Raw genomic sequence first — 25,708 nt, forward strand, 5'->3', positions numbered from 1 at the left:
GCTGCCCCGACAGCCCACCAGCTCCTAACCCGATCCACTGTAACTTCTAGAAGATGCACGTACATCGTCACTCCTCGCTAGCACAATGAAATGCACGCGCTCAGTCTGGGACTGTGAGAGAGATTGAATTCAGTGGATTTACTTTAGCTGGTAAGATTTACGGTTTGAAAAACAGTTGCCAGTCTGAGGTTTGTCTTTAGGGAATGAACATCCCAGCTGCGCAGTCAAAATTGCTGTTGTCCCCTGGTAGAGACAGCCTGAAAATCTCTGAGCACCTAACCTGCGAAACCGCAGGTCTGTTGTCCTTGCAGCTTTGGGGACTGAGTGAGCCCTGAAGCACTTCAGGGATTTGTTTCGGTAAGTCCCTTTCAATAACCTGCATCCTCAGGCAGAAGAGCAAAATAAAAGGGGAATTATTTATTATCTCAGGGGCTCTGCAGCCCACTGCCTGTGATGGGGTGGGAGAGATAGCAGGGCTATTCCTGGGGATCACAGCTCTGGATCTGCAAGATGCTGCCTGCCAGGATTTCTGCTTTCCTCCTTTACCCATGCACATCAAACACCAGGCTGCCTGGCTTCCAAATTCTCCTGCGCCCTGCAGGATGCATGATTCAAGCGATCTTGGCCAAAGATGACCCACTATGATGCTGAGTACCTCAGGCTCCCCAGCACGCCCTGCTCCTCCCTAACCACCACGGGAGCAGGACCAGCACCGCGGAGTCCTGTCTCCCTTCCCACCGCACTCTACTGATGCTGGGGCAGTGAACACAGCACGCAGGGGTAGCTCGGTGTCACCTCTGCCCCCAGACAGGTTAATTCACCCTCTCTTCTTTGCATTTTGTCCGACCTGCTTTTAAAATCGGCCAGGATGATGCCACAGCATCCCTGGACAAGCTGTCCCAGTGCCTGGCCAGTCTGTCTCCTGGGCACCCGTGTTTAATCCTATTTTAAATTCTGCCTGAAATGCACCCTCAAAGCACTTGTTTTACAGCCGGTGGGTTCACAGCTTTGCAGCCAAAGCAACATTTCAGCAGCAAACCGGGTTAAACTCTGGAAGGCAGCTTGCTTCCCTCTTTCTGGCTACCCCGAAGGAGGAGACACTTACCCTCAAGCCAAGGCAGGAGGCAAATGCAACTCAGACTCAGCCTGAAAAGCTCCATTGTGTCCCAGCTCAGGGAGGGAAGGAGCCTCCAGAGCCTTCTCTGTCATTCAAAGCAGAAAAACCTGCCAGGAAGCAAAAACTCCTCTTTTGTCCCAGCGATGGAGACTTGGCAACGGGCTTATCAGCAAAGGATCGGTGTGCAGACGCAGCCCCCTTGGAGGTTATCCCTTAGGAGTTGTCCCGTGGTGAGCTGGGCTGGCAGGGATGCTGGACCAGCGCGCTCACAGCCTCTGACCTCGTCTCCTCGGCGCTCCCCGGCAATGAGCACCGCATGCTAAGGAGGCTGGCAGGCTGCCTCGGCGGGGCTGGGACTGGGGGAGGATGCAGGGCTTGCCCGGCGAGGAAAGGCAAAGTTCGGAGGGGCGTGGGATGCGTCTGCCCAAACCCTGTGCTGGGGCGGTGGCTGTCACTGGGTCGTCGTCTCTTTAGGGATAAGTTTTTGTACGCAGCAGTATCGGCTCTGCACAGCGCAGAAACCCCACATTCCTCCCCACGGGGCAGCAGTGAAGGCTGTCGGGTGAAAGAGCAGCAGGGGAGGCCTGAGAAATAATTTTGCTGGTGAGATGCTCTCACTCGGCCACATCCTCTCTACGTTTGCCTGTCCCACCTGCCTGCTGAGGTCTTTCCCAGCTGGATCCGTCATTAAGCCCAGAGGTGCCTCTTGCATCAAAACACATAAAAATGATGGCTTCACGTTTCTTTTAGGGGTCCAGTCCAGGATGGCACCGGCATCAAACCTCCCAGCTCTGCCATGAGACCAGGAGTCACTTGGAGAGCTGCTCCTGCCTGGCCGTGGCGCTGCACTCAAGGAAGGCGCTGCAGAAATGGGATTACTGGATTTTCCCATGACAACGTGCCAAGTTGCACTAAATACCAGAGATTTTTATTTTTAAGAAGCACATATGTTAAACTCTCATCCGCATTACTGCTTTGCTTCTGGGGTTGAAAATGTGAACGCTCTCCACTGTGTTTGCTGAACGTGTCTCTCCTGCAGGAGGAGCAGATGGAAGATTCCCTTCCTGGGGATGGCAGTACACTCCAGGCAGATGGAAAGCATTACATCAAATGTCCTGGAGGAGAGGCTGCTCCCTCTTCTACCACAAATCATGTTACCACTCCTTCCCCTGGAACAGGTACTTCAGCTGTTTTTCTCCTCCTGGCTCATCAGTCTATTTTACACAGGGAAACTGAGGCACAGAGTGGCTGTGGTCTGCCCAAAGCCAGGAAGTCTGTCTCTGAGCTCCTGAATCCCGAATTTCTCCCAACCCACTGGATCACTGTTCCTTTCTAACACCCAGAAACCCTTTCCTTATCCATGCCAGGAAGGAGTCCTTCTTCTGCCATGCATGGAGCTTTAACGTAGTTGGGACCATGCTGGGGCAGTCCCCAGATCTGAATCCAGTGAGGACTCAGAATGTCTGTAGAGTGAAAAATAGCGTGCGTGTGTCCCACTTTTCCTGCCATTTTCAGCTGGATTCCCAGTCTGAGTGTGTTCAGCTTTGCAGTGCCTCAGATAGCCCCTGCGAACTTCACAAATCATAGAATCACAGAGTCATCTAGGTTGGAAAAGACCTTCAAGATCACCAAGTCCAACCATCAGCCTGATCTACCGAGTCCCATCACTAACCCACGTCCCTTAGTGCCATGTCCACATGGCTCCTAAACACCTCCAGGGATGAGGACTCCTGCAGCCTCACCTCCCTTAGTGTCCCCCCAGGAAAGCAGCTGAGTTCACTTTGTCTAGCACTGGATTGAGGAGAGCCTAGTCCAGAAACCCATGGCATTTGTGAGCTCTGCAGAAAGTGGCCAGTCTAAGTGCGCACATGCCAGCACAAACCAAAACAAGCCAGCTTAACATCAGCCACTGAGATCTTCTGGGTCTCAGGAAAGCAGATCACTCTTCTCCCTGTTGAACAAACTCACGTGGAGAACAGCATCATTCTGCTCCAGTGCGTTTTAAAAGCCCATGTCCTTTCACAAAACCCAGACACCACTTTGGCCTTATTTGTTATACATGCAGGAAAGCATACGAAATCACACTGTTGCTCCTGAGCCCGTTCTTCCACGGTGCACTGGATGGCTGATGGCATGGCTTTGCCTCTTGCATAGGGATGCTTCTCCCAATCATTTTCACAGCTTTTCTTAGGCTGCCCTAAGAGGGAGCAAGTGAATTTCCAGCTGTGGTCTCTCCCACATAGAGCAGGATAGTCCTAAAATTGCTAGCTCCTAGTCACATAATTTAAATGTCCTGTTAGTCTTTGCTGACCTGTGTCTCCTGGAACAGCCTTGTTCTTGGCTCCATCACCAGTTTGTTGGGTGCTTTGCATTTTCCTCTTCATTTTGCAGCTCTTGTTTGAGTTAATCAGGGTGAAGTGATAAGCACGTCTGTCTGGGTGCCTGGTTCAAAGTGCTTGTGAAAAATCAACTTCAGCCCTGCTGGGAAATTTCTGAAAATCTCAGGGAAGTCTCTTGTGAGTGGCCAGGCTGAGTTCTGAGTTCTCACAGCCCTGCTGGTGGAAAGCCCTGCTCAGACCCAGATCCCTCCCTGGTTCATTCCTTCTCCCAGCACCAGCCCAGAGGTTGTTCAGAGCAGCCTGATATGACAGCACCTCTTTATTCCCCCCCCCCCCCCAATTTTTTCCTCTATTTACAGAGCTCTTGGCTCATTTCCCACCTCCTTGTGCACCTTCGGAGAGCCGCAGAGCCCCAGACAAGCCCTGGGGGATGAGCAGCGGTGCGGGGACCGCTCACCCCGCAGCCCTGGGGCCAGCCTGGTGGAGCTGCTCCCCGCAGCATCCCCAGCCTCCAGCCTGGGCTGTCTCGGCAGATGGAGCTGCTTCCCTAGGATGCAGCTGGACGCCGTGCTCAGACCCTGCCTTGGCTGATACAAGCGGCTCGGAGCAGTGCGTAGTCCTTGTGTGAGGGCTCGGGAGCCATGGCCCTGGGATGGGGAAGGAGCTGTTTTTTGCATTTTCTTTTCTTCCAGATGGGGAAGGAGTTTTTTTTGTGTGTGTAAATAAGCGGGACTTTCCACTTCAGCTAGGACTGAAGGCCTGTGCAGTAAATGCTGCTTTGTTCCAGGTAATGGGGGGCTGGGATCCTCTGAAGAAGGAAAAACCCCAGGAAATATTCCTGCTCCAGACCTGTGCTGCTCTCTCATGGCTCTGGCAGCCCCTGAGCTTGCATGGGAAAACCAGATTTGCTGCAGTGCTTTGTAGAGGCACAAGCCAGCAGAGATCTCACCGAGATGAGCTATAAACCCTCTGGGCACCAGGAGCAGTGGGGAGTGAGGCAGGGACATCAGTGTCCTTGTCCCCATGCCCAGACCTCAGAGAGCCCTTGGAAACGTCTGGGTCCCTGGGTGATTCCCCCCCTGCATTAAGCCCTGTTGGCTTTGTAGCTAATCTGTGACAGGCAGTGCGACAATCTCGTCCCTCCTTTGCTCCTCCTTGTCTGCAGCGACAGCAGAAACCTTTTTCCTTACGGTACGGAGGCACACAGGGAGTGGGGACAGGCCCCCGGCCCCGGTGAGCTGTGAATCTCGCACACAGGCAGCTGTGTGCCAGGCGGCCACGGGAGATGGGAGCTGAGGGGAGCTGCTTTCAGCTTTGGGTGTGTTTGCTGTGAAAAAGTCCCACCTCCAACGGTTGGCAAGGGGCTGGTAAATGATTAATCTGTTCTTGCAGAGCCTGACAGAGCAATGGTTTGTTTATGGCCATGACTTATAGCTACCTATGGTGCTTTCAGCCAGAAGTTGTCGTATACCCATCTGTGAGAGCCTGATAGCAACCCCCAAGTGTCCGATAACCTGCTATAAAAGGAGTCTTCATGGAAAGACCGCTCCCTTTATTTAAAGACAGGATTGCTTTCTGAGGGTTGTTCCGCAGGTGATGCTCTGCCACTGCACTCTGTACCAGGGACAGGCAAACACAGTTGAAAGCTCCTGCCCCACAATGTGAGCCCAAAAAGCCTGAGAGTTTAGGTATCACACATCTGGGAAGAGGACTGAGGCCTGTCAAACCTGTTCCACATATGCAAAGCACTCAGCTGAGGTGCTGGGGGCAGATGTGACCTGGGGGAGGCTCTCAGGGTAGGTGCACCAAAGGGTTTGGGCACGTAGCTCCCCTTCTCTCTGTCTGACATGAGATTTATCCCCTGCAACCCTTCCTTAGCTCCCATTTAACTCTAAGAGGGTCTAAAGTCCTGGCTCGTTTTCTGCATGCAAAGGTGGCAGGTATGTCAATATTTAATCTGTGCAGGCTAAGGGCTGCTCAGATCCTCGGAGTGAGGAATCCAGGCTCCTTTTGGAGCAAAGTCTGCTAACTGATGGGGCAGGACCGGCACCAGATCAGCACCCGATAAACCAGCCCAAATAAAACACAACCATGCCCCGTGTCTGCATCTCCCACAGAGGATTTGGCCCCTCGGGGGATAAGCAGGTACCAGAGCAGCACAGCATCCTCCTTTGGGGAGGAAACCCCAAAAGGCTGCAGGACACAGGGGTCCCGGTTCCCCCATGTGCCATCTTTCTGTAGCTGAGCTTCTGTCCCTCTGTCTGATGGAGGGGTTCAAAGAGATTGCCTGGGAGAAAAACCGTGTGTGTGTGCAAAGAATTTGGGAAAACTTCAGAATGTCCTTTATTCTTGTAGGGATTTTGGAGCCCTGACTTCCCTGCATTTTTTTTTTAATGTGTTGTTTTATAATATTAAAAAAAAAAGAAAAATGCAGAAGTTCTGAAAAAATATAAAAAACATTTCCCTCTCCCTTTTTTTTTTTTCATTTTCTCACTCTGGAAAATGGTGGGGCTCATCTTAAAGAAAACCCCTGTTTCCAGGCTGACCAGGAGGGCAAAAGGAGGAAGGAAGAAGAAGGAGGAAAACTCGAGGGCGGCAACTCAGGAGCCGACCAAGCACATAAAAACATCTTCAAAGCGAAGAGCTTGTTTTTCAAAAACACCAGGGTTTCGCTGGAAACGACCCGAGCTGGAGCCGCCAAGCAGGGCCGGGAGCCTGGCCAGCTGCGGGGAAGCTGCCAGCTCTGAGTGCGTGCGTAACCCAACCTGCGCCCGAACTGTCCCTGGCCCACACTGGGACCAGGTCACCATCTCCTTGGGGCGCCAGTGACCTTTTTTCTCCCTACCCTCTACTTCCTAAGCCCCTTCCCCAACACCAGTGGATTCCTGCGAGTTGGGCTCCGCAGAAGTGATGTTTGTCCAGGATGCTTTTATCCATTCTGGCTCTTTTTCAGGGCAAAGTCTTGCTCTCCCTGACAGCTCACTCAAAAAATAGCACGGCAGCTAATTTTGCTGGCTGGGAGGCTGCTGCGATCAATACCAAATGAGGTGACTTCTGGTATTTTTAAGGTCTCCCCGGACAGCTTATCATCTTTGTATACTTAGATACTGATGTCACGGCGGCGTGGGTAAATACACCAGGCATGTATTGCTGGGCATAACTGGGCTAAGCAAGATGTATTTTTTTTTTCTTCTCCTCCAGACAGGCTGCTTCTACAAATTTTGGGTCTTGGGAATGCATCAGACCACACAGATCCCCAGGCAGGGGTCAGCCCCATTGCCTCATGCTGCCTGCTTCATCTTCTGCCGTTTTTATTGGCACTGGATGCTCTTTCAGGTGCTGGGAGCTGCACTGCACTGCCTGACTTTCCAGCTCATGATGCAGCCGGGATGTGTATGGCAGTGCTGTGCATTTCCCAGCAAAACAACGTTTTCTGCTTTAACATGCTCCTGGTCTTGCAAGAATTCCAGTTTAACAGCCTAACTCCAAACTCCGTGCCTAAATATCTTCCACCCCCATCACAGCATAGCCTCTGGCCTGATGTAGGGCAGATGTGCATCCTGGGAGTTACAGGACTTGAGTTAGGACACGAAAATGGAGAATTGGATGGAGAGAAACATCCTTCTTTTCCCCAGCCAGGGCAGGACAGCTTGGAGATATCCATGGGAAAGGAGGGCTCTGGTAAGCACCCTGACACAGTGCAGTGCAGGCCGCTGCCAGCGCCAAAGCCCATGTGTCCCCACGTCCCTGTGTCCCTGCTGCAGCTCAGGAAAGGAGCAAAGTGCAGGGAGATAAAACTTCTGCTCACCAGGCTGCATCCCCAGGGGTGGCAGGGAGCTGCAGCAGGGGCTGGACACTTTGGCACAGCATTTCACTACCTGCATTCAGTGCAGAGAAGCCATGGACAGGTAGGGAAATCTGTCAGGGCAAACAACTGATATAAAAACAACAAAATCCTGACCAAATTGCCTGAGTCCCCAGCCCCTCTCTCTGGCCCCGCTCTGTGTTCCAGCAGGACGCAGCGCGGCTGCAGCCAAAGGACGGTCTCAGGAATCCTGGCATTGCCCTGCTCCAAAAAAGCTCAGCTCAGCTTCCAGAGATCAGGCTGCAGCAGCACAGAGCAAAGCAATCCAGAGCTGCAGAGACAGATCCAGGAGGATCCGGGACTGTTCAGAAGATTTAATTACTATTTTCACTGTTTATAACCCTCTGTTTCATAAAATGACACTGCAGGTGTGAGTGACCAGGCTTTGGAAAGAAGACCGTGACCACTTTCACACAGTATCTGGGCTTTTCTGCCAACAAGTTGAAGAAAAAAAAAAAGCAGCAAAGTTTCTAACCAGACGGTGACATTACCAAGGAGTCATGGAAAGTCAGATTACTCACAGGGCAGATAAACATGGAAACGCTCAAAAGGGAGACGTCAAAGAAACCCATTTGCCCAAAAGCTTCGTGAAGCAGAAGCCCTCCAAGGAGCTGAGGCCAATGCTGGGGGCCGTCACACTGGGCCTCGTCCTGTTCATCGCTGCGGTGGTGGCCTGGTGCTACTACACGGTGTCCCTGCGCAAGGCGGAGCGGCTCAAGACGGAGCTGATGGACCTGCGGGCGGACGGCTTCGTCATCAGGAACCAGCACGGGGAGGTGGTCTTCCGCCTGGCCTTCCGCTCGGGGAGCCTGGACCTGGAGTCGTGCTCGAAGGAGGGCGAGATCCTGAGCTGCACGCGGTCGGACCGCGGGCCGCTCAACTTCTTCATCCAGACGGTGAAGCCCAAGGACACGGTGATGTGCTACCGCGTGCGCTGGGAGGAGCTGGCGGCCGGCCCGGCGGTGGAGCACACCATGTTCTGGGAGGACGCCCACTGGTACGGGGGCTCGGAGATGAGCACGCAGCACTGGCCCATCCGCCTGGCCGGCTACCAGGAGCCCGTGCCCTACGTGACCAGCGACGTCTACTCCTTCCGCGACAGCTTTGGCGGCATCCTGGAGCGCTACTGGCTCTCCTCCAAAGCGGCGGCCATCAAGATCAACGACTCGGTGCCCTTCCACCTGGGCTTCAATGCCACCGAGCGCACCCTCTTCTTCCAGGCCCGCTACAAGGACTCGCCCTACAAGCCCCCACCGGGCCAGCAGCCCTTCCCCGAGCTGAGCTACCGCGTGTGCGTGGGCTCCGACGTCACCTCCATCCACAAGTACATGGTGCGCAGGTACTTCAACAAGCCCTCCAAGATCCCCGCCGAGAACGCCTTCCGCTACCCCATCTGGTCCACCTGGGCACTCTACAAAAAAGATATCAACCAGGATAAAGTCTTGGATTTTGCAAGAAACATAAAGAAGTACAATTTTAATTGCAGCCACATTGAAATTGATGACATGTACACACAGGCCTACGGGGACTTTGACTTTGACCCCGTCAAGTTCCCCAATGTAACGGAGATGTTTGCAAAACTGAGGGAAGATGGCTTTAAGGTCACCCTGTGGATTCACCCTTTCATACATACAGATTCCTCCAACTTTGGTGTGGGGATTGAGCGTCAGCTGTTCATCAAGGAGCCGTCGGGGCGGCTGCCGGCCATGGTGGAGTGGTGGAACGGCATCGGGGCCATCCTGGACTTCACCAACCCAGCAGCCCGGGACTGGTTCCAGAGCCACCTGCGCCAGCTCCGCCACAAGTACGGCATCTCCTCCTTCAAGTTTGATGCGGGTGAGACCAGCTACCTGCCCAAGCAGTTCAGCACCTTCCGGCCGCTCTCAGACCCCAGCATCTGGTCGCGGCGCTACACAGAGATGGCCATCCCCTTCCACGAGCTGGCCGAGGTGCGGGTGGGCTACCAGTCGCAGAACATCTCCTGCTTCTTCCGCATCATTGACCGTGACTCCGTGTGGGGCTATGAGCTCGGCCTCAAGTCCCTCATCCCCACGGTGCTCACCATCAGCATGCTGGGATACCCCTTTGTGCTGCCAGACATGATCGGAGGAAACTTCCTCCCCAACAAGACGGATGGTGCAGTTGAGATCCCGGACCGTGAGCTGTACGTGCGGTGGCTGGAGCTGTCGGCCTTCATGCCCTCCATGCAGTTCTCCATCCCACCCTGGCTCTACGACAAGCAGGTGGTGGAGATTGCGCAGAAGTTCACGGAACTCCACGAGTCGCTGGTGGCCCCGCTGCTGCTGGAGCTGGCCGGGGAGGTCACCGACACGGGTGACCCCATCATCCGGCCCATCTGGTGGATCTCACCCCGCGATGAGGCCACCCACAGGATCGACTCGCAGTTCCTTATCGGGGACACCCTCATGGTGGCACCCGTCCTGGAGATGGGCAAGCAGGAGCGCGATGTCTACCTGCCGGCGGGCAAGTGGCGCAGCTACAAGGGGGAGTTGTTTGAGGAGACGCCCGTGCTGCTCACCAACTATCCCGTTGACTTGGACGAAGTCGCCTATTTCCTCTGGGTTTCGTAACAGGCTCCTCCATCAGCTTTGCCATGGTCTCAGCAAGTTATGAACCCATGACTTTATTGACCTGGGAATTTTTATAGCTTTTGAAGTAGAAATACATTAGCATGAACTCAAGAAAATACTGTGACCTCTATTTTGTGTGGCTATTGCTGTAGAATAACTTATTAAAATGTATTGGATGAATGTCTTGGCTCTTTTATTATGACTAATACAATGTATAGAAACAGATTCTCCACTCCTAATCTCTTCCCATCAAGAAATACCGTGCACACTTCTGTTTTATATAAAATAATAATAGTTACATGGACTCCATTGTTACCCAGTTGTACTGCAGCTGATCTCCTGAGAGTTTTATATCTTTCGTTTGCTTCGTGAAGGAAGCAGTTGGAGCAGAGTACTTTCTCAAACTAAAAATAAATCAGAAAACAATCTGTGACTAATCTAAAGAGAGTGGCACCAAATTTTCAGCCTGTACATCGGATGGGTGCTGAAGCAGTATAGCAAGGAGAGTTTGTATTTCCCATGGACTGAGTTATCCAAGCAAGCAAAGAGACGCTTTAGCACTTACTAACACTGCCGTAAACATTCCCCCCCTTTCAATGGAAGAAAGTATTGAGAAACATCTCCCTGGTGTGGAGCCAGCCAAGCCTGTAAGCATCTAGTGACATCTGACTGTCAGTCAAGATTAAAACCTAGCAACAAGTCATGCATGGGTGAGGACCACTAATGGGATCCATTCACGGTTTGGGTCCATATTTGGGAGCAAGGGTACATTCGTCCACCACAAAGATCCCAGGGAAGACTCTCAATTGTCTTCCTGAGAGAGCTTGGATAAATAAAAAAACAGCCCAAGTGCCCCCCTGCCTCAGTTTCTCCCTGGAAAATGTCCTCCCATGTCACCAGCTGTGCTGATGTCCATCAGCTGGCACACTTCTGCGCATGGATATGACTTCTACTGGGTGAAGGCATCTCAACAGCACCTGTGGGTTTGGGAAAAGTGGGCTAGCTCTGAAATGTTCTCCACTCTCGGTCCAATATTCCCTGTTTCTAAACTAAAATAAGTTTAAAGGTGATGTGACTGTGGAGTTTAGGAGAGTCCTGAGTTCTCTGGGCTGTGACGTCTCTTCCCAAAGCAAGAGACTGATTCCTTCTCTGCCCCCAGCAGGCTGCTGGTGGCACCTGGGAGGTAAAGCTGTGCATGGCCCAAACCAGGAGAAAAACCCTTTCTTAAGGGGTTTACCCCAGAGCTGGTCCATATCATGAGTATATGGGGACTTGAGAACATCACGGTCACTCCAGATTTAGTTTGGTGCTCGGTCTACGCAGTCCCACCAGTGTGTCCATTAAGCTATAAGAACCCTATGTGGTCATGACTGCACAAGAGAGGACGAGCCAGGGTGGTCTCTAGATGCCCCTGAAAGCAAGGTGAGAAAGCAGCCTCAGCCCCAGTGATGCTGGCAGTGTGGCGATGGGGAAGAACAGCCACCAAACCTCCCTCAATCCAGGGGTGTGAAGGGGAGCCACTGCTCAGTGTCATAGTGATGTTCAGGGTCCTTGGTTTCCTCCCATGGGCTCTGGGGACCAAAGTGTCCCAGTGGGCCCCAGCAAAGCTCCTTGGCTGTTGCTTCAGCAGGAAAAAAGCTTTCTAAAAAGCTAAGGCTGCCTGTGGTGCTCACCCAAACCCTGCTGGTTGTAGTGGGGAGCCAATCTCCAGCCCCATCATGCAGCGTCTCTACCCCATAATCCATGTGCACGGCCATGGTTCTGCTGTCCTCCTGCATGAGGGGGACAAATGCATCTCCAAGACCTTCTGCACCTACTGGGGATGATACGGGCTGCCCGATCCTAGCAGATCCCCTTGGGGAAAGGAGAGGTCAAGTCCATGTGGCTGCAAAAATCCCTCCCCAAATCTCCATCCCTGCCTGCTCTCTCCCTCTCTGCCTCTCCCTGGCAGGGCTGCACGCTGCTGGAGGAACATCTGGTTTGCCTTGCTGAGCTTTAGTCATGGTTGTTTTTTAGCAATCCCAGCTCTGAGCAAGTGCTGTGCTTGCTGGAGGGGCTGGTGACGTGGGAACATCGCTCACTCCAGGCTGCCTTTATGTTTTTTTGGAGGGGGGTGGTTATTATCCTTAATCTTTGGTGATCACTGAGCTACAAATCACCCATCCCCACTGGCAAAAAATAAAGAAATATATTAAAAGCAAACAAACAAAAACCAGTCCCTGCCTTTCTCTGCTCGGCTGCGGGATTTTGCATGGCCCAGCCCAGCATTATGGCTTTCCTGGACTCCAGGACTGTCTGTGATGGAAGAGGTTGTTTTTCCCTAAGGTTGCCAGACTGGCTGCATGCCCGAAAGGGATCTGTTGCTGTCAGCTTGTCCTTTCACCACGGCTCTTCCCAGATGTGTGCAGTTTTTTGCCATTTTTTTCTCTTACTTTTAATAAAAGCTGTGATCTCAGGCAGCGCTGGACCCGCTCCCAGCCAGGACCCCGTGGCTCAGCAGTCACTGCCCCGCTGGCACCCGTGGGCACCTCTGCAACTTGGTTTGAAATGAGTTGGGCTTTGGCCATAGCCTCTCTGGGTCTGGATGTGGCCATGAACACTCCTCCCTATGCCGTGTGCACAGCCCTGGATGTATTTTTGAGCCCTGCCTAATGCGTGGTTTAGCATCACCCCGTGATCGGTGGGGTCCAGCTCCCATTTTGCTGGGACCTAGCGTGGCACAGATCCCATGTAAGCCTCCTGCATCCTTCCTGGACACAGCTCCAGCTTTCAGGAGGATGCAAAAAGACCCACCCCAAAACAACAAAAAAAATGACACCAATCCAACTCTAACCCCAACTCCAGGGAGGACTCGTGCATTACTAAGGACTGCTGCAGGTGCTGGAAGGCAGCTCCAGCCTGTCCCAGGTCTCCAGCCTGTCCCAGCTTCACCTCCCATGGGTGAGCATCAGGCTGGTGCATGGATGCTGCTTGCACCCAGGGGAAAAGGCAAAGGAAAAGAGTAGGGAAAACATCTTCTGTTGCAAAAGCAGCAAATCAAAGTCCCCCTCATCCCATCAGCTGAGTCGTGTAAGTTTCATGAGCTGTTTCTGGTGCTCCCGTGGCCAAAACCATCCACACCACCCCTCTACCCTGCCAGACCAGTGTGGGAAGGGGACCTGGGGATAGCAGGGACAGGCAGTGCCCCAAGTGAATTTCTGGAGTCTCTGTGGGAAGCTGCAAGCAGCCTTGTCATCTTCAGTACTTGCACACAGTTTTGAACCATGTGTCTTCTGTGTCAGCATGGACCAGCAACCCCCCAGGTTGGCATTGACGGCCACTTTTGGGGAAAGAATCAGCAGAAAGGGTGTCACAACTGGTCTGATGCAGCAGCAGGAGTCACCTGGACATGGCCTTTTCTAGGCCAGCCCCAAGCCACAGCTCTTCCCCTGCTATGGAGATGCCAGGGAGGGCGATTTGTGACCCATCCCAGCCCGTGCTGCAGGAGGGGGCACTTTTAGCCCCATCTGTTACTGCAGCAAACAGAAAGGGAGGGTGGTTGGGGTTGCAGGCAGCCCCTCCCTTCAAAATACACATCAAAGCTTCAGACCACAAGTTTTAAATAAACCAGCAGCCTCAGTTCTAATTTCAGTAAAGCCTGGGGTGAAAAAAGCCCCAGATCTGCCTGAACCACTGGCCCCACATATAGACAGACAAGCTAAACTTCTTTTTGTTTTCCAAAGTTTTATATCAATCAAGGCAATTGATGTTACAGTCCCGTTTTCATAACAATTAAGAATTAGAAAAGTGGTTAAAAACAACCCCACCAGCATTGCGGTCTGACTCAGGAAGGTGTGTGAAACCCAAGCACCCACTCAGCCAACACACGACGATGCGAGCTTCCAAATCCAGTCCCACAGGTGTCACGTTGACCTGCTGCTCAGACACAACCTGCTAGAGCCAACTGGAAGAGGCTGAACCAACCCCAAGACCTGTTTTGGGGCTTTTCCTTGGCTGAGTCAAACTAGTTTTGTACAGCGACCCTTGGGTAAGCCAGAGAGATATCCCCAGGTGGAGGTTCCCAAAGTGTCTGTGCATGGAGCGCTTGTGGTCTGTGAGGTGCTAGGGATGCTCCAGCTGGGCTGCAGGGCTACAGCACAGTGTTAGAAATAGTGGTTTTGGTAAAAAGCTTGATGGAGAGGGTACCTAGAAGCTACTGATAGCTTGAGGCAGCACTGCTGAGCCTGCCTCCAAAATGTGAGGAAGACTCGGTGCCATGGACAGCCACCCACATGGACCCTCAGGCAGCCACCCGCTCCTCAGCTTCATCCCTTACATCCTCCCAGCTTTACCCTAACCACAGCATTTAGAAAAATAAGGATACTTTATAACCTCAGTCGTTTACAACAAGTTAAGAAAAACCTTTGACAATAAAACTCTTTCTTTTGAGGGAAGGGGAAGAATGGCATGTCTAGTGGAGATTTTTCCTCCACGACCTTCCTGACAGTGCCCTGTTGAATTTTGGTGCTTTCCTGGCACAAAGTCTGGCCACACTGGACTTTTATGATCCCGTACCTCGCAGGAATGTCCTAGCTTGCCACCAGAGCCTGAAAAGCCCAACTGCAGCACCGGGTGCTGGCTTTTTTGGGATGCAAGCAGTTGGCACCCAACCCCCTGAAATGAGGGATGGTAGCAGAGGGTGCAAGCTCTCCTCACCTGCTCCCAGGCGAAGCACAATGGATTTTCTTGACCCCTGCGAGGGGACCAAGACACTCATCCAGTTACTCCCATCATGTCCACAACAAAGGGATCCTAACAGGAGAACTGATCAGCTCCCGGCCAGCGAGTGTCTGTAGCTTGGAAAAGCACCACTACTTGCACCAGGGCCAGGGAGCAAACCTGAGTCCTCCACAGCTGAAAGCCACAAGAAACAGGCTTGGGAGCTGAGCCTGGGACATGCTTGTGCTCCCACTGGGCAGGGACCTGTCTCGTTTTGAGGCCAAACCACCAAATTACACAGGGCAGATCCAGCCAGACCTCAGGGTCGGTTCCAAAGAGTCAGAGACTCACAGGGGAGTTGAGGTTGGAAGGGACCTCTGGGACCTTCTGGTCCAACCCCTGCTCAAGCAGGGCCACCCCGAGCAGGTTGCTCAGGGCCATGTCCAGGTGGCTTTTGAGGATCTCAGAGGAGGGAGTCCATCAAACTGAACTTCCTCCTTTCCTTCCTAACCATAAAAGCACTTTAGATTTTGCCCCAAGCACCTGGGTTTACTCCTGGGCGCCACCATAAGCCACAGGTACAGCTCCTTTGCTTCCTCCTGCAAGCCCAGAGCAGGAGATGGGCTTGGAGAAAGACCACCACAGGTATCAAACCCTGCCCAAAATGCTGCTCCATCTCCCCGGGTGGTGGACTCACGCCTGGATGCAATCCCATAAGAAATCCTGCAGCCACTGTGCTCTTCTTGCCCCAAGCCTTCCCAGCTAACACAGCCCAGTTCTGTGCAAACTTTTTAAAAATTAACGGGCTGAGGGGTGCCGGCAGCCAGGGCATGGCCAAGGAAGTCCTGCCCTGGGGAGCATGGCTGCCAGACTGCAATCCTGCTAGTGGTTTCTTGGAGCAGAGACTGCCCATGTCTCTGTAAGTGCTTCCTCCCCCACAAAACCAAATGCAAAAGCTGGAAAAGCATCCGGAAAAAGGAGGGGGAGAAATGCGAAGAAAATCTCCTCTGAGGCCATGGGAGGGACCTGAGCTGAGGTCTTGCCCATCCTAGTGCTGGGAATTAGGGGTGCAGGAACACATCACCCTGTGTCCTCTCCAGAAGCCTCCAACAGCAAGCTCAAACTCTGAAGAAGACTCCTGCATCTATGGGAGAGAGAGGAGGGCTGCACCAAAAAGCCCTACACAACATCACCATCTCTCTAACTCCAACCCGAGATGAAGATGGCTATTAGCTTAATTTCACGGTACATGAGAACATTTCCTTGGGTGCAGCGAGAACACCCACTGGCACAAAACCATCAGTGCAAAAGCCGGTGTTTTCCACCCACCGGCAAGCCGGCTAGCAGCAAAACATTACATCCATCCATGACGCGTGCCGCTTGTGGGAACCCGCTGTTCCCGGGGAAGCAGCACACAGACCCTTAGAGATCTGCTTTGCTTCAGGCAGTCCTTCTGCCAGCAACAAACCTGAAAGCTCATCTGTCCTTAAAAAATAAAATTAAAAAAAGATGATATCTGCAGGACTATCGTGTAACAGAACAGGACCATAAATGTGTTAAAAAGACTGATTGGGCACACTGGTAGGGATGGCGCTGCTCTAGAAGAGGCAGTGTTGACACCCGAGGCAAAACACACTGCGAAGAGTCTTGCAGCAGGTGTTAGACGAGTGAGGAGGGGAGATGCAGCTGCTCCAGCAAGCGATACGCAGTTCGTACAGCTGAAATACCTGCATGTCACGCGAGTAACCTGGCCCGCCTGGTACCCGGGAAAAGGGGAACATGGGGCAACAGTTAGTCCAGTGCCATAATAAAGGGGTGGAAATAAATTTGTGTATGTATATATATATATATATATATAATCTAGCTTGTTTGCTGCTCTTAAAAAAGTCATTTTAAATATATTTGCCATATTAGAAAACTTAAGGCAGGCTGTGCTGTAGCAACCCTCCCACATCACACACCCCCATGCCAGTGTTGGGTGCACCCATAGGACAAGAAACGCTCCCACAAGGCACTAACCAACCTTCCCCTTTTGAAATCCTTGGGAAATGAAAAAGTATTAGCTTTGACTGCATGACAACTCTTTCCTCACCTATACAGAGAAAATTGTGCCTATTGTAACCCAACCGGAGCATCCCACCTGCCCCAAATTAAACAAAAAAAATCCGATCACACCTCTCCAAATAACAAAAAAACCCAAGGACAATAAATTCTATTTAATTCCCTTCGGCAATCCCAGTCCAAAATGAAATGTGCAATTAGAATTATTATTTGATGCAAAGTTCTAGTGTAAGGCATGGTTAACCCAAAGCTGATGGAGGAGCCTGTTACGAAACCCAGAGGAAATAGGCGACTTCGTCCAAGTCAACGGGATAGTCGGTGAGCAGCACGGGCGTCTTCTCAAACAACTCGCCCTTGTAGCTGCGCCACTTGCCCGCCGGCAGGTAGACATCGCGCTCCTGCTTGCCCATCTCCAGGACGGGTGCCACCATGAGGGTGTCCCCGATGAGGAACTGCGAGTCGATCCTGTGGGTGGCCTCGTCGCGGGGTGAGATCCACCAGATGGGCCGGATGATGGGGTCACCCGTGTCGGTGACCTCCCCGGCCAGCTCCAGCAGCAGCGGGGCCACCAGCGACTCGTGGAGCTCCGTGAACTTCTGCGCAATCTCCACCACCTGCTTGTCGTAGAGCCAGGGTGGGATGGAGAACTGCATGGAGGGCATGAAGGCTGACAGCTCCAGCCACCGCACGTACAGCTCACGGTCCGGGATCTCAACTGCACCATCCGTCTTATTTGGGAAAAAATTCCCCCCAATCATGTCAGCGGAAATAAAGGGGTACCCCAGCATGCTGATGGTGAGCACCGTGGGGATGAGGGACTTGAGGCCGAGCTCATAGCCCCACACGGAGTCACGGTCAATGATGCGGAAGAAGCAGGAGATGTTCTGCGACTGGTAGCCCACCCGCACCTCGGCCAGCTCGTAGAAGGGGATGGCCATCTCTGTGTAGCGCCGCGACCAGATGCTGGGGTCTGAGAGCGGCCGGAAGGTGCTGAACTGCTTGGGCAGGTAGCTGGTCTCACCCGCATCAAACTTGAAGGAGGAGATGCCGTACTTGTGGCGGAGCTGGCGCAGGTGGCTCTGGAACCAGTCCCGGGCTGCTGGGTTGGTGAAGTCCAGGATGGCCCCGATGCCGTTCCACCACTCCACCATGGCCGGCAGCCGCCCCGACGGCTCCTTGATGAACAGCTGACGCTCAATCCCCACACCAAAGTTGGAGGAATTGTAATTTATGAAAGGGTGAGTCCACAGGGTGACCTTAAAGCCATCTTCCCTCAGTTTTGCAAACATCTCCGTTACGTTGGGGAACTTGACGGGGTCAAAGTCAAAGTCCCCATAGGCCTGTGTGTACATGTCATCAATTTCAATGTGGCTGCAATTAAAACGGTATTTCTTAATCTTTTCAGCAAATCTCAGGAGTTTATCCTGATCAATATCATTCTTGTAGAGTGCCCAGGTGGACCAGATGGGGTAGCGGAAGGCGTTCTCGGCGGGGATCTTGGAGGGCTTGTTGAAGTACCTGCGCACCATGTACTTGTGGATGGAGGTGACGTCGGAGCCCACGCACACGCGGTAGCTCAGCTCGGGGAAGGGCTGCTGGCCCGGTGGGGGCTTGTAGGGCGAGTCCTTGTAGCGGGCCTGGAAGAAGAGGGTGCGCTCGGTGGCATTGAAGCCCAGGTGGAAGGGCACCGAGTCGTTGATCTTGATGGCCGCCGCTTTGGAGGAGAGCCAGTAGCGCTCCAGGATGCCGCCAAAGCTGTCGCGGAAGGAGTAGACGTCGCTGGTCACGTAGGGCACGGGCTCCTGGTAGCCGGCCAGGCGGATGGGCCAGTGCTGCGTGCTCATCTCCGAGCCCCCGTACCAGTGGGCGTCCTCCCAGAACATGGTGTGCTCCACCGCCGGGCCGGCCGCCAGCTCCTCCCAGCGCACGCGGTAGCACATCACCGTGTCCTTGGGCTTCACCGTCTGGATGAAGAAGTTGAGCGGCCCGCGGTCCGACCGCGTGCAGCTCAGGATCTCGCCCTCCTTCGAGCACGACTCCAGGTCCAGGCTCCCCGAGCGGAAGGCCAGGCGGAAGACCACCTCCCCGTGCTGGTTCCTGATGACGAAGCCGTCCGCCCGCAGGTCCATCAGCTCCGTCTTGAGCCGCTCCGCCTTGCGCAGGGACACCGTGTAGTAGCACCAGGCCACCACCGCAGCGATGAACAGGACGAGGCCCAGTGTGACGGCCCCCAGCATTGGCCTCAGCTCCTTGGAGGGCTTCTGCTTCACCGGCGTGAAGTTTTCGGGCAGAAAGGTGTACATGGCGCTCTGTTTTCACTAGCGCTTTTTGCAGAGGAGTGGGAAGAAAGATGTCTTTGCAACGAGCCCGGGGTTCTCAAGAGAAGAAAACTGAGAGTTCCCACCTCCACCGAGCCCTGGAGTGTCTGTCTCTGAAAAAGAGGATATAAATCATCTCAGAAGAACCTCCGAATCAAGGGATCTCTTGTCACTTCTTTGCTGTCTCAATTTCAGCAGCTCCTCATGCCTCCCTGCTATTGGGTGGGAACACTGCAGACAGGGCCCCAAGACACTCCCCAGACAACACGTGGGGACTCCAACCTGAACCCCACAAAGGGCAGCACCCAGGGCGGTAAGAGCCAAAGTAGAGCACAGCAGCTTTTCGGCTCCGTCCCGCTCCCCCCTGCGCGGCCCTGGGGAAGGAGGCTGCTTGCAGAGCCAAGAGCCGCATGGCTTCCCCTTGGCTGCGGGCTTGACAGGCTCGGCCAAGCACAACGCTGTGGGTTCAGAGGCGAAAAGTGAAGTAAGGACAACAGGGAGCGAGGAGCAAAACCAGGCAGAGATGGAGCAGGGACGGAGAGGAGACGCCGGTGTCTGCCCCAGCCCAGCGGGATGCTGGGCTCTCTCAGGGGCTTGGCGTGGGCGAGGGCAGGAATAACCACCATCTCCTAGCCCCCTCCAGCCTGTCACAGCTGAAATGGCCCCAGGCTAGCAGTAGGGCAGCCTGGCTGCTGATGCTTCTGGGGAAGCTGCTTGTGGGGGATGAGGGGGACCTGAGCATCACCTGAACCCCTCCGTCCCGCCACAGGGATGCCCAGGTGTGATCCCAAATGGCTGCGCTGGTGTTCGTTTTGAAGCAGCTCTTGGGCCAGGTCTTGCAGCCTTGTTGTCGCAAGGAGGAAGGCTCAGAGCAGAGCAGGCTGCCCACACCCCATCCCTGAGAGAACCTCTGCCATGTGAGATGCGAGGTCAGAGAGAGCCCAGCAGGGACATGGGGGACATCTGGGGCAGGGGCTGCTGGGTGTCTGTAACCTTCTGGGCTGCCAGTCGCTTTAAATGGGATTACGGCGGCATTAGGAAGTGATTAGCCTGAGCAGGCAGTGGGTTGAGCTAAATGACCTGTCCTGCGGCGAAGTCCCACTGAGCCCTCGCTCATCGGCCAGGAGCGGCTCTGGTCACCCAGTCTGTGTCACCCAGGGCCACATCCTGCCCACAGGAGGGGAAGGGGACCCTCGCACCCCAGCACATGTGATGCAGAGAGCCCAGCTGCCAGCAAAATCAGGCAGTAAAGGTGGTGGTGGGAGATCCTGCATGGGCATTACACCTTCGTCCTCCTCCAGCAACACTCCTCAGCGTTAGGGTTAGCAGGGACAGAAGTGGGGACAGAGCTGGGAAGGTTCACAGAAGGGTTTTGGACACAACCAGTGCAGCCAAGTGATGCTGTGGGGATGCTGTGATGCCCAAACCAGAGCTGCTTCCCTGCCACCCATCTCCACCAGCATGGACACCCGTGGGAGGTGAGAGGGTCCGGCTGGGTGTGCCAGCAACAAAACAACACACGTGGGGCCCGTGCAAGTGGCTGGGTGTTTCTGGACATTTAAATGGGTATGCTTAGCCCAGATGAGCTCCCTCCCTCTCTGCACTGGGAATTTTTCGGATGCCAGTGACAGAGCTCCCGGTATCAGAGACAAGCATGTGCCTTGTACGTGCATTATCTTGGGGCTGGGAAGCTCGAGGGGGGAGAAAACAAAATGCAGCCACCCACCGAGCAGAACTGGCAAGTTATTCAGGGAAGAGAATTTTTGAAAGCTGTCATGTTGGATGAGAAAAAGGAAATAAATGGCTTTGTCTCTCCTAGATTTCATCTAGGATTTTAAGGGAGATTTTTAAGGCTGGATTTTTGATCCTGCCACGGTGGAGATGGCCCCCTCCTCATATCCACAAAAAACTGAGAACAACAAAGCAGCCCCCTGCTCCACGGACTCACTGGATTTCCATCTCCCTTTCAGGAGGCTGGTTTATTATTTATGAACTACTTTGAATCCGCTCTATTTTTAGGCAGTTTCTTTTCCCCCCTCCATGGGCTGGAATTTGTGATGTAGATGAAGGAGCTGGCACCACTGCTGCCACTCAGGAGTGAACCAATGCAGTTCGTAGGAAAGGTTTTTGCCCCCAGTCTGCCTTGGAGCAGCTCAAAGCCTGGGTGTCCAAGCCAGCAGACTTAACCCAGTCCGTGGGTCAAGGCTGTCCGTGGGTCTGGCACATCCAAACGGGGACACGATGGATGCTGGGGCACCCATCCAATGTGAAGGCTGAGACAACCTCTGTGGCTTGGTGGAGGAAGGGCTCAGGCAGCCCCGCATGGAGGCAGAGCACCATCCTGCACCGTCCCACTACAGAGGATGGTATTTACCAACATGTGCAATCACCAGTACCCAAAAATGCAGCACAGCACCATGCAAAGGTGCCCAGACCTCAAGCACTGGTGCAGGCTGCAACCCGAGCATCGACCGGCATCGTCTCAGGCACTAAATGCTCATGGTGGGGGCAAATTTGCTGAGCCACAGGGAGAGCTTCTGCAGCACAAACCCTGCAAATGCAGCAACTGTCCATGGGGTGGAACAGCCCAGAGCATGGCCAAGATAGGATCAAACGCCTTTTGGTGCACGGGGCTGATGGGTCATGCTGGACGTCACCTCCTCCAGGATGGACCTTGAGGTCTGGACGTCACCTCCTCGGGCACAGCTCTGCCAAGCAGGCTGAGAAATATTTGCAGCCGGGGGCCAGCAGGAGCTTGCTCTGCAGCTGGCCCAACACCTCCTTGGTTTTGCTTTGTTAATAAAATTTGCAGCTCACCATCCCGTGACCTGTCCCTGTCCCAGACCAAAGGTAAGTCTTCTACACTCCCCTGAGATAACACCCGCCACCTCGCATGTGGAGAATTGCCTGCACAAGCCACAGCTGTTTCAACATATTTTGGAATGCAAACTTGTTATTTTGCTCCAAGGCGACATTGCGGTGACCTCCAGCTCCTCTAAAAAAAGAAAACGGGCGGGAGGGCGGCAAAGCCAAGCAGCGTGCTTGCAGCTTGCTGCGATGAAGCTTCCCAGCTGACCCAAAAACAAAGCTTTTTCTTCCCATTCCATGGAAGCAGCCAGTCGCCTTGCCTTGATCTGCGATGAAAGCAAAACACCCTGGCAGGACACACTTTACAGAGTAAAAATAAAAATTCATTTTTCGACCGGTTCTATTTTTACCAATACCGCTGCTAAACACGGGCTGCGGGACCCACAGCACCACTAACCCCAGCACCTTTGTAATGAGGTCACTGGTTTAAAAATGGTCACTAACAACTAACGGGTCCCTATTGCCCCTGCAGGGTCAGCTCCGAATTGTGCTGGTGCCTGCACTGATTTCCCAGGCCAGGATGTCAGGAAACTGTGTGTCAGGTGGTGCAAGGTGCTACCACCTCTCCTAATGTCTTGGCAGGGGTCAAGCAGACAAAACACTGCAGAATTTACTGCCAGACATTTCCAACCCCTAAAAGAGCAGGGAATTAGGATGGCAAAAGGGGGAAATGATTTCTCTGCAAAGCATCTGCAGGAGAAAAAGAAGCCTCTGAGTGCACAGTCCCTGTGTTGAGCCTCTGCCTTGCTAAACGGACTTTGCAGCCCAAGTCTGAAAGGGGCTGGGATGAGCAAACCCTTCTGTGGGTTTATTTTCTCTTGGAGGGATCTGATAGGAGCCAGGGAGGCAGGGGGACACATGGGATACACAGGGCAGCACTGGCATGGGGAGGCATGGCTGCTCTACGGACATCCCTCTCCCCACAGAGGCACAGGTTCACCCAAAAGGTTCACCTGCCCCAGGTTTGTCCCTGCTGCATACAAGTTCCCCCCCGGCACAGACCTTGGTCCCCAAGCAGGGGGATTGGGACAGACAGGGGGACACAGCACATCCTTTTCAGGGGACCCCAGGTTGCAGCAGGACCCAATGCTCCCTGGTCTGAAGAGCTGGAGTACAGGCTGGGAGAGGGGGGTCACTTTGCCTCCTGCAAAGTGACAGCTACTTCCCTGCTTTTGGGATGCCACCTCCCTGTTAATACATGGCAGCAAATTCCCCACCACGCCTGGCTGTTGGGTTCAGACAGCTCATCCTGCCAGGGACGTGGGGCATGGTGCCAGCACCTACCTGTCCATCACCTCCTGGGGGTGTCCCCTCCGCTGCAGACGTATTTTAAGCACATAAAAAATCCATACTGCTGCATCTCTGTGTCCTCCCCATGACACTGGGAGGTTTCAGGGCACAGAGCTGTCTGTGCCCCGGGCAGGCTGCGAGCAGCGCGTGCCTGCGGGCAGGAGGAAGAGACAGGCACATCACCAGCGTGTCACTGGCGTGTTTTCTTGGGCACTGTGACGGAATCATGTGCAGCCAGCCCTCCTGCTCTGGTGGCTGCTGCAGGCATCACGGCGGCATGGAGCGAGCACGAAGGGTGCTGCTGGCACGAGTTGGGTGCTGGCTTTGAGTCTCAGAGCCTCGGGATTCAGGCTCAGGACTCACCTTTCTGAAGCAGGAGTGGGAAGGGATGGCAAATGCTTGTCCCACCTGCATTCAGAGGCTTTTAAGAAGCAGAAAGCAAACCCCCCCCCCCCCCCAAATATTATTATTATTTCCCCCCCCCTCAAAGTCGTGTGCTTCTTAGCACAGCTATGATTCAGCACTGTAATGGAGCTGCATTGAGCAAAAGGAAACAACCAACCCCGCTGCTGCTGGCTGGTTCCTAAGCCAGGATCGAACAACACCGAGCACCCAGAGGATAAACCCCAAATATGTGAATATGGAGCTCATCCGTGAACTGCAGAAATGCTGCTAGGACTCGCATGGTGTGCAGAAACAGAAGATTTGAGTCTGCAGTATTCCCTCTGCTGAACCTTAAATGCTTCCACCTATACTGCAGGGACTGGCACTTTGCAGCCCACTTTTGTTCCTTCAAGCTGCCCGCACCGAGTGACGCTCTAAACCCCTTTAGACACCTCATCGGGTGTTTGACCATGACTGCAATGCAAAAAAGCCCACACTGAGTCAATTTTGGCAGCAGATGTCTTAATATTTAATACACCTGACAATTCTCTCTTCACGTCATCTTTCCTTGCTCTTCACTGTGCACTAATTAGTGAGATGAAGTTCCAGTAAGCTGGTTTTTCAGTTTAACTCCGCACATGCTCGCAATGCAGCCAGTTCATGCCTAGAACTTGGCCCCGCAGTGTCTCGGGTCATGCCCATGGTGCCCAAATTTCTCCAAGCTGCTGAACTTGACAGGCCACATGCGCAGGAAAGGTGAATTAAACAAACTTGCCCTGAAATCCTTCAAAGTGCAATTGCAAAAAGCGATCCCTCATGCGGGACAGGCTTTAAAACACAGTGAGTGGCCAGGGCTAGTGGTGCCCAGGCAGGGGACATTCACCCAGCACAATTCTTGTGTTTGGCTGTGGCGAGAGCACCCTCCCCTGTGTCTTGGCCCTGCTTTGTCCCCAGACCCAACCCAAGTGCCACCACCTTGACTCCCCGTCCCCTGTCCCATGCCCTGCCCTCTGGACACGTTTGGTTCCACATCTCCCCCATGGCACCTGATGGCTCAAATGCTAGCTGGTGACTCCATGCCAAGGTGGCCACGGAGCCGTGCTCCCACCCGAGGTTGAAAGAGCAGATATGTCCTTTTGGGAGCACTCCTGGGCGCTGAGGCTGGCTGAAACCCGAGCTCACCCCAACACCCGAGCACCACAAAGTGATACCAGGAAGAAACGGGAACCCAGGCACAGCCCCTGGCACGGCCTCTGCAATTTTCCAGCCCTTGCGAAAACCCAGGTGCCTCCAGCTCCAGAGAGAGCAGCAGGCGACGAGCACCAAAATTTCTGCCCGTATCTGACAGTGCCAGCGATGCTGGCCACCCTTGGGCCAAACGCGAGTGCCAAGCTGTTAAAACACCTGCCGGCAGCTCCTTCATGCCTGGATCTGGCCGGGGAGAGGCGAGCCTCACACCTCACCCGCTGCAGGGCTGCAGGTGCCTGCTGTGGCCCCGTCCTGCTGGGCATCGCTCACGGTGCCCATGCAGCCTGAGAGGGAACGGAAAAGGAGAGAGGTGGCCTGGGGCTTCCTCGGGCACCTCCGCTGCTTGCCACCACCCATGGCATGGGTTGGTGGCCGGGCTGTCCCAAGGGCCCTCCGAGCCCACCCGGGTGCGTCGCCCAACCTGTGGCTGGAGCCGGGCACTCGCCCTGGGGCTCGGGCAGCCATTTCGGGGCGGCTGGCTCCCCACACACTGCAAGCGGCAGGGGGATCCGGGCGCAGCCCCTACACTTAGCGGGGCGAAAGGACCGCACCCCGACAAGGGACACCCCGCTGCCTAGGGGTGCGCACCCCAAACCCTCCCAGGGGACACCCCAAAGCCCCCAGCCCCGGGAACCCCTCGCCCCCCGCCCAAGGGGCCGGGGCACTTACCCGCAGCGCCGGGCCATGGCCGGGCTCCGGCCACCGAGCACACCCGCCTCCCGCGGCGGTTCCGGGGCTGGGCGGAACCGGGGAGCTCGCTCCGCCCTGGCCCGGCCCCCCCTGGCCCTCCCCGGTCCCCCCTGGCCCTCCTCGGTCGCCACCGGTCCCCTCCAGTCGCCCCCTGTCCGCCCCTGGTTCCCTCGTGGCCCAGCGGGCGCCTGGGGGCCAGGGGGTGCAGGGGGTGCAGGAGCTCCCAGGTCTTCGCTAAT

At 54.3% G+C, this 25,708-nt stretch overlaps 2 protein-coding genes across 2 annotated transcripts; one reads left to right on the plus strand and one right to left on the minus strand.

Moving 5' to 3' along the window:
• Nucleotides 1–7,821: 7,821 nt before the first annotated feature.
• LOC118257692 (myogenesis-regulating glycosidase-like) lies at nucleotides 7,822–9,912 on the plus strand. Its single transcript, XM_035565907.1, has one exon. The coding sequence runs from the start codon at nucleotides 7,822–7,824 to the stop codon at nucleotides 9,910–9,912; it is 2,091 nt and encodes a 696-aa protein (XP_035421800.1).
• Nucleotides 9,913–16,811: 6,899 nt separating this feature from the next.
• Nucleotides 16,812–25,527, minus strand: LOC118257691 (myogenesis-regulating glycosidase). The gene is made up of 2 exons (XM_035565906.2): nucleotides 25,449–25,527; nucleotides 16,812–19,102 (listed from the first exon to the last, which is right to left on the minus strand). The coding sequence occupies exon 2, from the start codon at nucleotides 18,972–18,974 to the stop codon at nucleotides 16,938–16,940; it is 2,037 nt and encodes a 678-aa protein (XP_035421799.1). The 5' UTR covers nucleotides 18,975–19,102; nucleotides 25,449–25,527; the 3' UTR covers nucleotides 16,812–16,937.
• Nucleotides 25,528–25,708: the final 181 nt, after the last annotated feature.

Source organism: Cygnus atratus, chromosome Z (genome assembly GCF_013377495.2).
Source record: "Cygnus atratus isolate AKBS03 ecotype Queensland, Australia chromosome Z, CAtr_DNAZoo_HiC_assembly, whole genome shotgun sequence".
In the NCBI taxonomy this organism is placed as follows: Eukaryota; Metazoa; Chordata; class Aves; order Anseriformes; family Anatidae; genus Cygnus; species Cygnus atratus.

Bases quoted from the DNA above. Each gene is read 5' to 3' on its own strand.
- LOC118257692 (XM_035565907.1), top strand. From the start codon at position 7,822: ATGGAAAGTCAGATTACTCACAGGGCAGATAAACATGGAAACGCTCAA.
- LOC118257691 (XM_035565906.2), bottom strand. From the start codon at position 18,974: ATGTACACCTTTCTGCCCGAAAACTTCACGCCGGTGAAGCAGAAGCCC.